Source organism: Phyllobates terribilis, unplaced genomic scaffold (genome assembly GCF_046119375.1).
Source record: "Phyllobates terribilis strain yellow unplaced genomic scaffold, ASM4611937v1 Scaffold_1__5_contigs__length_1240528914, whole genome shotgun sequence".
Classification (NCBI taxonomy): Eukaryota; Metazoa; Chordata; class Amphibia; order Anura; family Dendrobatidae; genus Phyllobates; species Phyllobates terribilis.
The window spans coordinates 1,080,011,959-1,080,025,822 of record NW_027362761.1 but is presented as its reverse complement, the minus strand read 5'-3'; the positions used below and the strand labels follow the sequence as shown (position 1 = coordinate 1,080,025,822).

Here is a 13,864-nt window from a genome sequence, read left to right as displayed (position 1 = left end):
ATGGAAGCAAGCCATATGTACGTCAGCGATACGCAGTTACATTTGAACACAACTTTGGTTGCCAATCCTTTTATTACGGTTAAAGGGAAAGTCAGATTTCACAATATAAACCCCGTACAATAATCCCTTAAGGATAGGGTTATTTTTCAATAGAGTTGTGCAGGGGCTTTTTTTTTTTTTTTTTTTTTTTTTTTTGAGGGAAACTGCAGTAACTGAAAACCACCACTTCAGTCATTACAACTTTTTATTTTTGTCTTAGACAATCACTTTAAAATAGGGAAATGCTTTTCAACATGTATATCAGTTCAGCCAGTTATACATATGGTGATACCAATTATGTTATTTTTTTATATTTCGCCATTTTGGGAAAAATGTGGGAGCTTTAAACTTTATAATTGGGGGAGGGGTGGTGGTATTTTTTTTAAAAGAATAATTAATTAAAAATGTAAGGTGCCTTAAAGGGAATCAGTCAGCAGTTTTTTGCTACCTCATCTGAGAGCAGCCTGATATAGGCAAAGAGAAGCTGAATCCAATGATGTATCACTTAGATTACTGGGTGCAGCAGTTCTGACACAGTTTTTAGATTTAGCAATACAGCGGAGCTTAGAAAGATAACCCCACCCACATCAGGCTCTCAGTGTACATAACTATAAACAGTGAGCTGCTTATCTCAGAAGGGGGCGGAATCTGACGATTTCTCGAGTGTCCGATAGTCACAGCAATTTTAAAAATCACAAGGTGATTAAAGCTTCAGTCGACGTAAACACCACCACACTGCTGGACATGGGACACATCACAGAGTTCAGTGTTTTAACCCCTACCACATGCGATCCTCAGATTACATAGCAAAAACCGGCTGACAGATTCCCTTCAACGACCTTGGGTCTTTCTGTTTTTGCTTTCCTTCTTCCCAGAGCCAGAACTTTTTAAATTTTCATTCAATATGACCATGTGAGGGCTTATTTGTTGCGGGACGAGTTGTACTTTTGAACGACAAAACTGGTTTTACCATCTGGTGCAGTGCTGGAAAACGGGAAAAAATGCACTTCTACAGTTGTTTTTTTGGGTCATTTCTTTTACCACGTTCACTAATTGCTAAAACTGACCTGCCATTATTATTCTCTAGATCATTACGAGTTCGTAGACACCAAACATGTATAGGTTCTTTTTTATTTAAGTGGTGAAAAAAAATTCAGAGTTTGCTTAAAAAAAACAAACAAAAAAAAACAAAACAAAACACACACGCCATTTTCCGAGACCCGTGGAGTCTCCATTTTTCAGGATCTGGGGCCGGGTGAAGGCTTATTTTTTGCGCGCCGGGCTGTCGTTTTTATTGATACCATTTTGGGGTAGATCCGATGTTTTGATAGCCCGTTATTGCAACCAAAAAAAAAAGAAATTCTGGCATTTAGAATTTTTTTCTCGTTACGCCGTATACCGATCGGATTAATTATTCTTTTATATGAATAGATAAGGCGATTCTGAACGCAGCAGTACCAAATATATGTATGTACAAGTGTAGCACTATTTTAACCGCTTCCCAACCATAATTAAATGGCTTGCTGGGCTTTGTGCAGAGCCGTTTGATTAGTCGTCTATCTTGCAGCGCTTAAGACCCCCCCACACACACCTCTATGAGCCGGGGTTCTGCACCGGTAACATAATTGAGACCTGATTGGCTCAGGTCACAATGATGTTAACCTGGTGCTATCTTCTAGATGCCGCAATTAATAGTGATTGCGCAATTTAGAAAATTGTGAGAGAGGGAGTGGGCTCCTACTTTCATCATTCTGGCACCCCCAAGACGTGATCCTGGGGGGAGCCAAGGGTTGTCATGGCAGCCTGTAGCAGAGTCTAACAGGCGATCTGCCAGTGTAAAGTTGACAGGCCTCATGTAAGAGAGTATACAGACATTACAGCAGGGGATCGCAGCTGATTCTTTTTGTGAGTTAAAACATTTACTTGCCTGTTTTTAAGAAATGTTTTACCTCAAAGAAAGAATCAGCTGTGATCCCGTGCTGTCCTGTCTGTATACTCTTTTCCTTTCTCCCCTGCCCAGGAGCTGTGGTATGATCAGACCATGCTCCTACACGGTCAGACACAGACATTACACAGTACACAGCAGGGGCACATTGATAAGATTATCTCAGCACAGGAACATTTTATTTAAGCACATCTAATCGTGGAAGATATTATTCCAAGATCTATTGATTAATATGTTAATTAAAATTAACTTTGTTGTGTGAAAACACCTTTAAGCCTGCAGAGGAAATACAACCCCCAATGGTGATTCTCCACTGGGAGCTTAGAGGGCTATATTTTGACATTTTCACAAGTAATATTTCAGTAAATGTTTTTAGACACTTTATGGGCCCATAACAAATGACAGGGCCCATAAAACAATACACTAAAAAAGAAATAAAGCAACCCGTCTATAATGCTGAACAGAAGCACGTACCTTTAGCTGCCAGTCAAAATCCTGCAGATAAGAAGATGACATTGCACACACCTTCTCCACTAAAGCGTCTTTAATTTCAGGTTTCCTGCTTTTTATGCACTTGATCATCATTTCTTGATATTCTGGATTTAATCCACTTAGTTCACTAGTCTTTAAATACAAGAAAAAGACATTCTTTACTTAAAAACATTTAGCAAAAATCCTGAATATCTACATTTTAAGGGTAATATTCTCCACGTAAGCAGTACATCACCAGTGATATGACTGAATGAATTTACATAATTCGTTTATGCAGCTTTGTTTTTTTTTTCAGATCTTTTAATGCTTTAACTTACAGAAGTTTGTTATTTTTTAAGAGTTTGCAAACACATTTGAAGCTACAATTAAATAAAAAAAAAAAAAAAAAAACATGGGCACATGAGCGGCTGATATTCTACACTTACTAAAAGGAAAAAAAAAAAAAACGAAGGAAGAAAACTGCAAATTGCACTACTTTGGTCTGTTGCAACTAACCCCATTTTCAATACGGCCATCTGAACCCGGCCTTAGGGCATGTTCACACAATGGAATTTAAGGATGAAGCATTCAGTGCAGATTTGCAATAGTATCTGTGGCAAAAATCTGAAACTGACCCTTGGATTTCTGCTAAAGTTGTGCGTTTTAATAAGCTGCACATCTGCATGAATAGTAACCCCATTCAATAATCCTTGTGTCGAATCCATGGGCTTTTCCACGTGAAATCTATATTCACTACTTCTGGACTGTCTAAAACCCTTTACATCAGGGAGTTCCACACTTATACCTGCACTGACGCTCTAAAACGTAAATACAGTCTAAGCAACTTGCACAAGATGGAGCAACTGTGTTGGTGGGGAGCGGCCTAGACAAAGCCAGACTTCTCAGAGAAAATAAAAATGGTTTATTACCACGATTAACCTTCTCGACGTGACATTTGTATACATAGTGCTGAACCAGAACTTATGTATATAGACTAGGAAGCAGTTGCACTGACAGTGCTTCCTCCTCCATGCCCAGTGAACACATGATCACTGGGTATACAGAAAGATCAGGAGTTGCTGGGTCCCGGGAGACCCAATCAGCTCGGCTAAGTAGGCAGGAGGATGAAATTCCCCTGTAACTTGGGCTAATATACAAGCCCTAGTTACAGGAAAAAATTAGTAAAAACAATAGTTTATTAATATGTTAAAATGCTCCTCAAAAGGGGTTTTAAGATGTGTTTTTTTATCTTTGTGAAAAGGAGGTGATTTTTTTTTTTCTTACACTAATTTCACTTTTCTTTTTTAGTTCTTTTTAAGGACGTGAAGCTGCAATCGCTTGTATTATATACTGCAACACTAGTATATTGCTGTATTTAGTGAATATGAAGATCTCTCATGACGACCAGCCACAAGATATGCTTCATGGGGATGCAAAGATGACATGGTAACTCATTGGCAACACGATGGCTGTAAAACACAGCTAGTCCCTGCTATGTATGGTTTCTCAGCCTGCTCTATACACCCACTTGCACCTGACTTAGGGGCAAAGCATACCTTCGCAGGTCGATTGCTGAATGGTAGGTATTGAGCAACGATTAAGTTTCCAAGTCTGATATTTAGGAATGGCTGTAGAGCCTTGGTGGACTGGTCACTCCCATACTACATTCCAAGTTTAGGACCTGCTCAGGCAGGGCTCCAGGTGCGGGCGCCAGAGGTGATGAAAAGCAGCAAGCTGACTGTGTGAGATGGAGAGAGACAAGTTCTGCTGAAAAGAACTTCTTCTAGACAAAGACATTCTGTTGTGACCTCATATAGAAAAAAAAAAAAAAAAAAAAAAAAAAAAAAAAAAAAAGCCTCTCCACGATATTATGCTTGTATGTGAAGAGTGGATTAAGGCCCTGTACTATTTGCTTCTTGCTGAAGAAAATCATTAGCAGCACTGTTAGACAAGCAAGTTTACGTTACTGTAAAACTGACCGACCGATTGTGAACCTACCTTCTTTCAGTTGATGGAGGTCAGGCGTCTGTACACCACTGTGTACAGGTTCTAAGAATTTGTCCACAGAACGTCTTAATCAGGCGGCCAAAAATGTCCAGTGTTAAGTCTGTAGCATTTTTTTTTCTCTAATGAAACCTTATTTGCTCATATCCTGAAGCCATGTTCCGGAACGTTTAGACGTTAGTGTTTTTTTTTTTTTAAAGCAAAAATTCTGAAAAAAAAAAATGCTCAAAGATGCCCGTGTTTCTGTCGAATAACTTTTTAGTTTCCTATCGACTTGTATTTGTAATGTATTACGAGAGAAAAAAGCCTGAAGAATGGTCAGGCCACTTAAAGGGGTTGTCTGGTCCAAATCGATAAGCCGAGGGTATGTATGAGATATACGTACAGAGGGGGAAATAAGTATTTGATCCCTTGCGGTTTTTTTAAATTTTGCCCACTGACAAAGACATGAACAGTCTATAATTTTAAGAGTAGGTTAATTTTAACATTCAGAAATAGAATATCCCAAAAAAATCACATTGTATAAATTAGATAATTTTTTTTGCATTTTGCAGTGAGAAGTAAGTATTTCTGGCAAACAACACTTAATACTTGGTGGCAAAACCCTTGTTGGCAAGCACAGCAGTCAGATGTTTTTTGTAGTTGATGATGAGGTTTGGGCACATGTCAGGAAGAATTTTGCTCCACTCCTCTTTGCAGATCATCTCTAAATCATTCAGATTTTGAGGCTATCGCTTGGCAACTCGGAGCTTCAACTTACTGGGCTTCTTTTTGAGCCACTCCTTTGCTGCCTTGGCTGTATGTTTTGGGTCATTGTCTTGCTGGAAGACCCAGCCTCGACCCATCTTCAATGCTCTTACTGAGGGAAGGAGGTTGTTGGCTAAAATCTCGCAATACATGACCCCATCCATCTTCCCTTCAGTACGGTGCAGTCATCCCCTTTGCAGAAAAGCACCCACAAAGTATGTTTCCCCAACCATGCTTCATGGTTGGGACGATGTTCTTACGATTGTACTCATCCTTGGGTTAATTGACCTATTTGAGTTAATGCCAAAGAGCTAAATTTTTGTCTCATCTGACCACAGCACCTTCTCCCAATAACTCACAGAATCATCCAGGTGTTTATTGGCAAACTTCAGACGGGCCTGCACATGTGCCTTCTTGAGCAGGGGGACCCTGCGGGCACTGCAGGATTTTAAACCTTTAAAGGCGTTATGTGTTACCAATGGTTTTCTTGGTGACTGTGGTCCCAGCTGCCTTAAGATCATTAACAAGTCACCCCCTCCCCCCCGTATAGTTTTAGGCTGATCTCTCACCTTCCTCATGATCAAGGATACCCACAAGGTGAGATTTTGCATGGTGCCCCAGATCAATGTCGATTGACAGTCATTTTGTATTTCTTCCATTTTCTTACTATTGCACCAACAGTTGTCTCCTTCTCACCCAGCGACTTACTTATGGTTTTGTAGCCCATTCCAGCTTTGTGCAGGTCTATGATCTTGTCCCTGACATACTTAGAAACCTTTTTTGTCCTGCCCATGTTGTAGAGGTTAGAGTCTGACTGATTGAGTCTGTGGACAGGAGTCTTTTATACAGGTGACTATGGAAGACAGCTGTCTTTAATGCAGGTAACGAGTTGATTAAGGAGTATCTAACTGGTCTGTAGGAGCCAGAACTCAATGGTTTGTAGGGGATCAAATATTTATTTCTCATTGCAAAATGTAAAAAAATGTATCTAATTTATACAATGTGATTTTCTTGTTTTTTTTTTTTGGATATTCTATCTCTCAATGTTAAAATTAACCTACCCTTAAAATTATAGACTGTTCATGTCTTTGTCAGTGGGCAAACTTACAAAAACAGCAAGGGATCAAATAATTATTTCCCCCACTGTACTCTCGGCCAGTGGGCGTGGCCGACTAGAAAGCGTGGCCTCTCTCCATCCAAGTGTATTGTAGAAAGGCTGCGCCCACTGACCAGAAGTATGTATAACTCATACATACCCTAAGTTCCCAGGTCTGAAACCGGTGAATCCCTGCAGTGCCAAGTGCTTGTTCTGGGGGGGGGGATTCATAAGTCTGCAGTTACACAGAGTGACTGCAGACTTATCGATTTGGACCGGACAACCACTTTAAAGTTTTTGGAAACCTGAGGCAGTTGAAAGATGCTCAAACTACCTGAAAATATGAACAGCAAGTAATTTTCTTTTACATAGAAATGAATATGCTCATTTTTTTGTGCGTTTTCTGAGAGCTTATTCATGCATTTTTCGGAGAGAAACCGCACTATAAATAAAAAAAATAAATAAAAAAAAGAGGTTGTGTGAACTTACCCTTCGAGTATCTACTACAGCCATATATCTGCGCTGTGCACATGCTTAGGTAGGAGGCAACCGCTCTAACCCGACAAGCTGCGTGTTAGAGAACGGATTTTTTATTTTTTTATTTATTTTTAAAGCGATTGTTGGGGAGTTTTAAGCCACAGACCACTAGTGAACAACAGAATGTGTAATGTAACGGGGGATAATATAATAAAAAAAATTTAAGAATGCTGGGTATACGATAACTAAATCCATGGTGCTTTTAAAATATTGAGGTGTGACTAGAGCAGATCACTATGAATAGTCTAAACCTTTGATTACTGATCAATTTGAGAGAGGAACTGACTAGCAGGAAACATTGAATTAAATAGAATGAACTTATCACCATAAGGGTAGATACATTCATAGACTTTTTGTAATCTACCAATGCTCAGTGCTTTCCCTTCCTAAAAACCCTCTAGTTTTTGTGAGAGAATGATAGGAGTTGGTGCTAGTTATTCGGCACAGTCTCTGCACTCATTTCTATTGTTGAAAATCTCCAGGGCAGAGTTTGGAGCATAATTACAATTCAGGAAATTACAATAGTTTTCAGTATTTCCCTGTAAATCAAGTTCACCTGTCCATCATCCTGTCTATGAGAACTAAAACCAAAACTACCTCATCAGAGGATCCATCTTTGCCAACAGCAGTTTTAATAAAAGCCGTGGTGTTCTCCAAGACTTCCAGCCATTCCCTCAAGCTCCAGATGCTGCCATAGTCCTGAAATCGGGGCTGCGCCCGGCCACAGACGCCATCAATCACCTTGTGAAGGAACTGAATGAAATTACAGAAAAATCTTAGGATTTATCTTTGATAATACCAGACTTACACTTGATTGGAAATTGTTAAATAGTAGATGTGTAAGAAGCTGAATAGCACACGGTGGTGGGCGCATCTGCAGGTACGTCATTTATATCACAAAAAACAATGGAGAATTGCTCATTATTTCCATCCCCTCTACCCTACAGGGCTTCATACAGTGGGAAGTGGAGCACCTATGGCGCTGAGGACTTTTTGTGCCTTTGTACAGACCTAAGGCCACTTTTACATGTTGTTTATTTGAAAGCCAAAACCAGGAGTGTGACCGACACAGAAAAAATATTAAGGAAGAATGTTTCCTCTATGTTTAGAACTTGCTGCAGAATACAGGCTATTGGAATATGAATTATTTTTCATTCCAGAATTACAGATGCAACACAAGAACTTTCCATACGTCATCAGTACCGGAGTTAAAGGGAACCCGTCACCTATATTTACCTGCACATACAGTGTAACCTCTCCCTCCAACGCCCCAATGACTGGAATCGATCAGCTGTAGAGCGAATACAACTTCATTCTCTCCCTGTAGCTACATTTCCAGTAACACTGACAAACAGGATTAAAACACTATTTACCTGCAGACTGCACCTATATCTGCAGGTAAATAGCAATTTTTTTATTTATTTATTTATAGGAGATATGCTACTTTAAAGGGAACCTAGAAGCCTATGGAGATCTGACTCCAGTCCTGATACAAAGAGGTAACTCCGTCAAACAAATGACAAAATGTTGCTGGTAATTACCAGTAAACTACTAACCACTGACATAATTCTGACATTTCCCGCACTTATTTCCAAAATGCATTGAACCAATGAAAAAAAAAAAAAAGTTGGTGTGAGTCGATTTGCAGGATCCAGGACCCATCGGCCAAGTCAGTCAGTAATCTGTGTCTGCCGGACAGGAGCCCTGAGAGCAGCCTATCACGTGCCAGCTACCGCCGCTCTTCTTGTGATTAGCTGGTCTGGCCCACCATCACATGCACATCAAACCGCAACGACGGCACAGCAGCTAATCACAAGAAGAGCCGTGGATGCATTCAGGTACATGGCAGCTTTCAAGGAGCCCATCCATTTCCCACAGATAACCAATGCGGCCGATAGGGCAGAACCAGCAAATCAACCTGCACCAGCTTCAATAAACACCTCATAAAGGCTGGATCCACTCATCATCTGTGTCTGGACAGGTTTTTATGACTCAGGAGGACACAACTGATGACACTGCTGTGCACCCATCTGATGTGAAAAGATGCTGCATGCAAAAGTCAGCTGTAATAACTGAGGCATCAGATATTGTTCTTATAGGCAATCATGGGCCCAATCCTGCCTCAACCAATAGGAGACCATCCAAAGCTCTTCCTACTTTTCTAGATGTGAAGACAGTGAGCCACCAGTCCAATGTGTAATACATCCCCCATAGGACTGCAAATACCCCTACTATTCAGTAAAGATATGTATAGCTTGGCCCGGTAGAGGTCATATAGCATCTCAATTCCCACAGCACCTCCTTATCCCACCCTCACCATTGGTGTCCCTCAACACTCTGTCCTTGGACCCCCTACTCCTCTCCATCTATATCTTTAACAGATCATGAAGTCCCATGGCTTCCAGTGCCACCTACGATGACACTCAGATCTACCGCTCTGGTCCAGACATCACCTCTTTGATGTCAAGAATTCCAGAGAGTCCCAGAATGTGGACAAAATCAAACTCATCATCTTTCTTCAATCTCACGACAAATGACATCACGCTTTCCCCTGTCTTATAAGTCCGCTGCTTCGGAGTAACCCTTGACTTTGCCCTGTCCTTCAAACCGCACATTCCAGCACTCACCACCTGCAACTTAAAAATATTTCCAGAATTTGTCCCTTCCTCAACCTACTATTTATTTTATTCAATTATATTTTAATTCCACCACGCTTTACAGACATTAATCGGCCCGGTCCCCATTGGGGATCACAATCTACATTCCCTATCAGTATGTCTTTGGAATGTGGGAGGAAATCCACAAAAATTCCTTGCAGATGTTGTCCTTGGTGGGATTTGAACCCAGGACCCCAACGCTGCAGTGCATGCCCTCATCATCTCCCCCCTGGAAGGTGGCAATATCCTCCTCTGTGGTCTCTCTGCTAACACCTCTCCAGTCTGTCCCTAACTCTGCTGCCTGACTAATCCACCTCTCCCCATCCCTTCCCTGGTGTCCAATTCCCCAATTAATCCACCATAAAATTACTTACATGGTCTTACAAGGCCGTCCACAATCTGTCTCGTCCGTACATCTTTACACATGTAATCTCTGGTCCTTACAAGACCTCCTTCTCTCCCCACACTCCTACGTTCATCACCCAATCTCCTTTAATATCTCTCCTCAGCAACATATCCAATTGCCTCGCACAACTGAGACCTCAAAACTCTTCATATCTCCAGGAAAGTCTACAATGACCCCAGTGAACGACTTCTCCCTCCATAACAGCCTGTCCGATTGTTCACCTTATATATGATCTAGCTCATAATATATATGGCACTATTCACATCTACAGCAAAATGTCATTACAGTAATAATGCTTAAAGAAAGAAAAAAAAATATGTAAAAATACACACACACATATATATAAATAAACACACACACACACTACCATGCAGTATACAGCTTTTATTCTGCTGACACAGTGTAGCGTATGACACAAGTGAACCCCCCCATCCCCCGGTCCTGCGCCCTATACAGACACAAGGCTCTATGGATACATGTGGTGAGCGCCATCACTATATAGGAGCCTCGGTTCTGCTCATCACCTCCACAGGCTTGGACTTGTAGGAACGCCCCTATCACAGAGCAGACATGCACCTCCACAGGGACTACAAACCCCAACACAACCTGGAGGAGGCAGCCACACAGTGAGCCCTCAAGAGGGCGATATAGTCACCTGCGGACACTGAGAGAGCGGCAGCTTCTCCACCAACTCCAGCCCCGCGCCGTCCTCAGCTCCGTCCATGTCCAGACCGCCGCTCTAATCACATGACCAGCAGCGGGCTTTCCTGCTCCAGCAGCCAATCACAGACGAGCGGCTGCTTCGGTCATGTGACCAGAAGTGTGTGACGTCAGGAGGGAGGTGTGAGCAGCACAGTGTTGTCTGTTATATCACTGGTGACGGGCGCTCCCGCCAGCAGCACTGCGCACCGTACACTGCGCCACGGTAGTCATACAGCGCCCACACAAGCCAGACAGTAGCCGCAGGGTCACAATGGTCACAGGCAGTTATCAGTGCGTCCACGCTGAGACCCGGGAACTAAATGCGCCACAATTCTTTCAGACCTTGCACCATTTTGGTATTGTCCCATGATTATGTGTTCTGGCCACTTTCTGCACACTGTCCCACAAGGAGCGTGGCTGTGCCAGAATCATGGCAGATGTGAGACACTGTGCGCCAGAATCATATCAGATGTGAGACACCGTGCGCCAGAATCATATCAGATGTGAGAAACCGTGCGCCAGAATCATATCAGATGTAAGACACCGTGCGCCAGAATCATGTCAGATGTAAGACACCGTGCGCCAGAATCGTGGCAGATGTGAGACACAGTGCGCCAGAATCATATCAGATGTGAGAAACCATGCGCCAGAATCATATCAGATGTGAGACACCGTGCTCCAGAATCATATCAGATGTGAGACACCGTGCGCCAGAATCATATCAGATGTGAGACACCGTGCGCCAGAATCATATCAGATGTGAGACACCGTGCTCCAGAATCATATCAGATGTGAGAAACCGTGCGCCAGAATCATATCAGATGTGAGACACCGTGCTCCAGAATCATGTCAGATGTAAGACACCGTGCGCCAGAATCGTGGCATATGTGAGACACCGTGCGCCAGAATCATATCAGATGTGAGAAACCATGCGCCAGAATCATATCAGATGTGAGACACCGTGCTCCAGAATCATAGCAGATGTGAGACACCGTGCTCCAGAATCATATCAGATGTGAGACACCGTGCGCCAGAATCATATCAGATGTGAGACACCGTGTGCCAGAATCATATCAGATGTGAGACACCGTGCTCCAGAATCATATCAGATGTGAGAAACCGTGCGCCAGAATCATATCAGATGTGAGACACCGTGCTCCAGAATCATATCAGATGTGAGAAACCGTGCGCCAGAATCATGTCAGATGTAAGACACCGTGCGCCAGAATCGTGGCAGATGTGAGACACAGTGCGCCAGAATCATATCAGGTGTGAGACACCGTGCTCCAGAATCATATCAGATGTGAGAAACCGTGCGCCAGAATCATATCAGATGTGAGACACCGTGCTCCAGAATCATGTCAGATGTAAGACACCGTGCGCCAGAATCGTGGCATATGTGAGACACCGTGTGCCAGAATCATATCAGATGTGAGACACCGTGCTCCAGAATCATATCAGATGTGAGAAACCGTGCGCCAGAATCATATCAGATGTGAGACACCGTGCTCCAGAATCATATCAGATGTGAGAAACCGTGCGCCAGAATCATGTCAGATGTAAGACACCGTGCGCCAGAATCGTGGCATATGTGAGACACCGTGTGCCAGAATCATATCAGATGTGAGACACCGTGCTCCAGAATCATATCAGATGTGAGAAACCGTGCGCCAGAATCATATCAGATGTGAGACACCGTGCTCCAGAATCATATCAGATGTGAGAAACCGTGCGCCAGAATCATGTCAGATGTAAGACACCGTGCGCCAGAATCGTGGCAGATGTGAGACACAGTGCGCCAGAATCATATCAGATGTGAGACACCGTGCTCCAGAATCATATCAGATGTGAGAAACCGTGCGCCAGAATCATATCAGATGTGAGACACCGTGCTCCAGAATCATGTCAGATGTAAGACACCGTGCGCCAGAATCGTGGCATATGTGAGACACCGTGTGCCAGAATCATATCAGATGTGAGACACCGTGCTCCAGAATCATATCAGATGTGAGAAACCGTGCGCCAGAATCATATCAGATGTGAGACACCGTGCTCCAGAATCATATCAGATGTGAGAAACCGTGCGCCAGAATCATGTCAGATGTAAGACACCGTGCGCCAGAATCGTGGCAGATGTGAGACACAGTGCGCCAGAATCGTAGCAGATGTAAGACACTGTGCGCCAGAATCGTGGCAGATGTGAGGCACCGTGTGCCAGAATCGTGGCAGATGTGAGACACAGTGTGGCAGAATCATATCAGATGTGAGACACCGTGCTCCAGAATCATATCAGATGTGAGAAACCGTGCGCCAGAATCATGTCAGATGTAAGACACCGTGCGCCAGAATCGTGGCAGATGTGAGACACTGTGCGCCAGAATCGTGGCAGATGTGAGACACCGTGCGCCAGAATCAGAGCAGATGTGAGACACTGTGCGTCAGAATCATAGCAGATGTAAGACACTGTGTGCCAGAATCGTGGCAGATGTGACACACCGTGCGCCAGAATCGTAGCAGATGTAAGAGACTGTGCGCCAGAATCGTGGCAGATGTGAGACACCGTGCGCCAGAATCATAACAGATGTGAGACACTGTGCGCCAGAATCGTGGCAGATGTGAGACACCGTGCGCCAGAATCATAGCATATGTGAGACACCGTGCGCCAGAATCGTGGCAGATGTGAGACACAGTGTGCCAGAATCGTGGCAGATGTGAGACACAGTGTGGCAGAATCATATCAGATGTGAGAAACCGTGCGCCAGAATCATATCAGATGTAAGACACCGTGCGCCAGAATCGTGGCAGATGTGAGACACCGTGCGCCAGAATCATAGCAGATGTGAGAGACCGTGCGCTAAAATCATGGCAGATGTGAGACACCGTGCGCTAAAATCATGACAGATGTAAGACACCGTGCGCCAGAATCATAGCAGATGTGAGACACCGTGCGCCAGAATCATGGCAGATGTGAGACACTGTGCGCCAGAACCATATCAGATGTAAGACACCGTGCACCAGAATCATAGCAGATGTGAGACACCATGCGCCAGAATCATGGCAGATGTGAGACACCGTGCGCCAGAATTATATCAGATGTGAGACACCGTGCGCTAAAATCATGGCAGATGTACGACACCATGCGTCAGAATCATGGCAGATGTGAGACACCGTGCGCCAGAATCATGGCAGATGTGAGACACCGTGCGCTAAAATCATGGAAGATGTGAGACACCGTGATCTAAAATCATGGCAGATTTAAG

The 13,864-nt window shown here is 43.4% G+C and overlaps 1 protein-coding gene across 1 annotated transcript in view; it reads right to left on the bottom strand.

Annotated features, from left to right (window-relative positions):
- The window catches only part of COMMD8 (COMM domain containing 8), a 32,835-nt gene extending 22,123 nt beyond the window's left edge, over nt 1–10,712 (bottom strand). The window contains exons 1-3 of the mRNA XM_073656940.1: nt 10,558–10,712; nt 7,437–7,592; nt 2,459–2,608 (exon numbers count right to left, since the gene is read on the bottom strand). Of these exons, the coding sequence (XP_073513041.1) occupies nt 2,459–2,608; nt 7,437–7,592; nt 10,558–10,626 (375 nt within the window). The 5' untranslated portion in view covers nt 10,627–10,712. The remainder of the gene's footprint in view (nt 1–2,458; nt 2,609–7,436; nt 7,593–10,557) is intronic.
- Between the last annotated feature and the right edge of the window lie 3,152 nt (nt 10,713–13,864).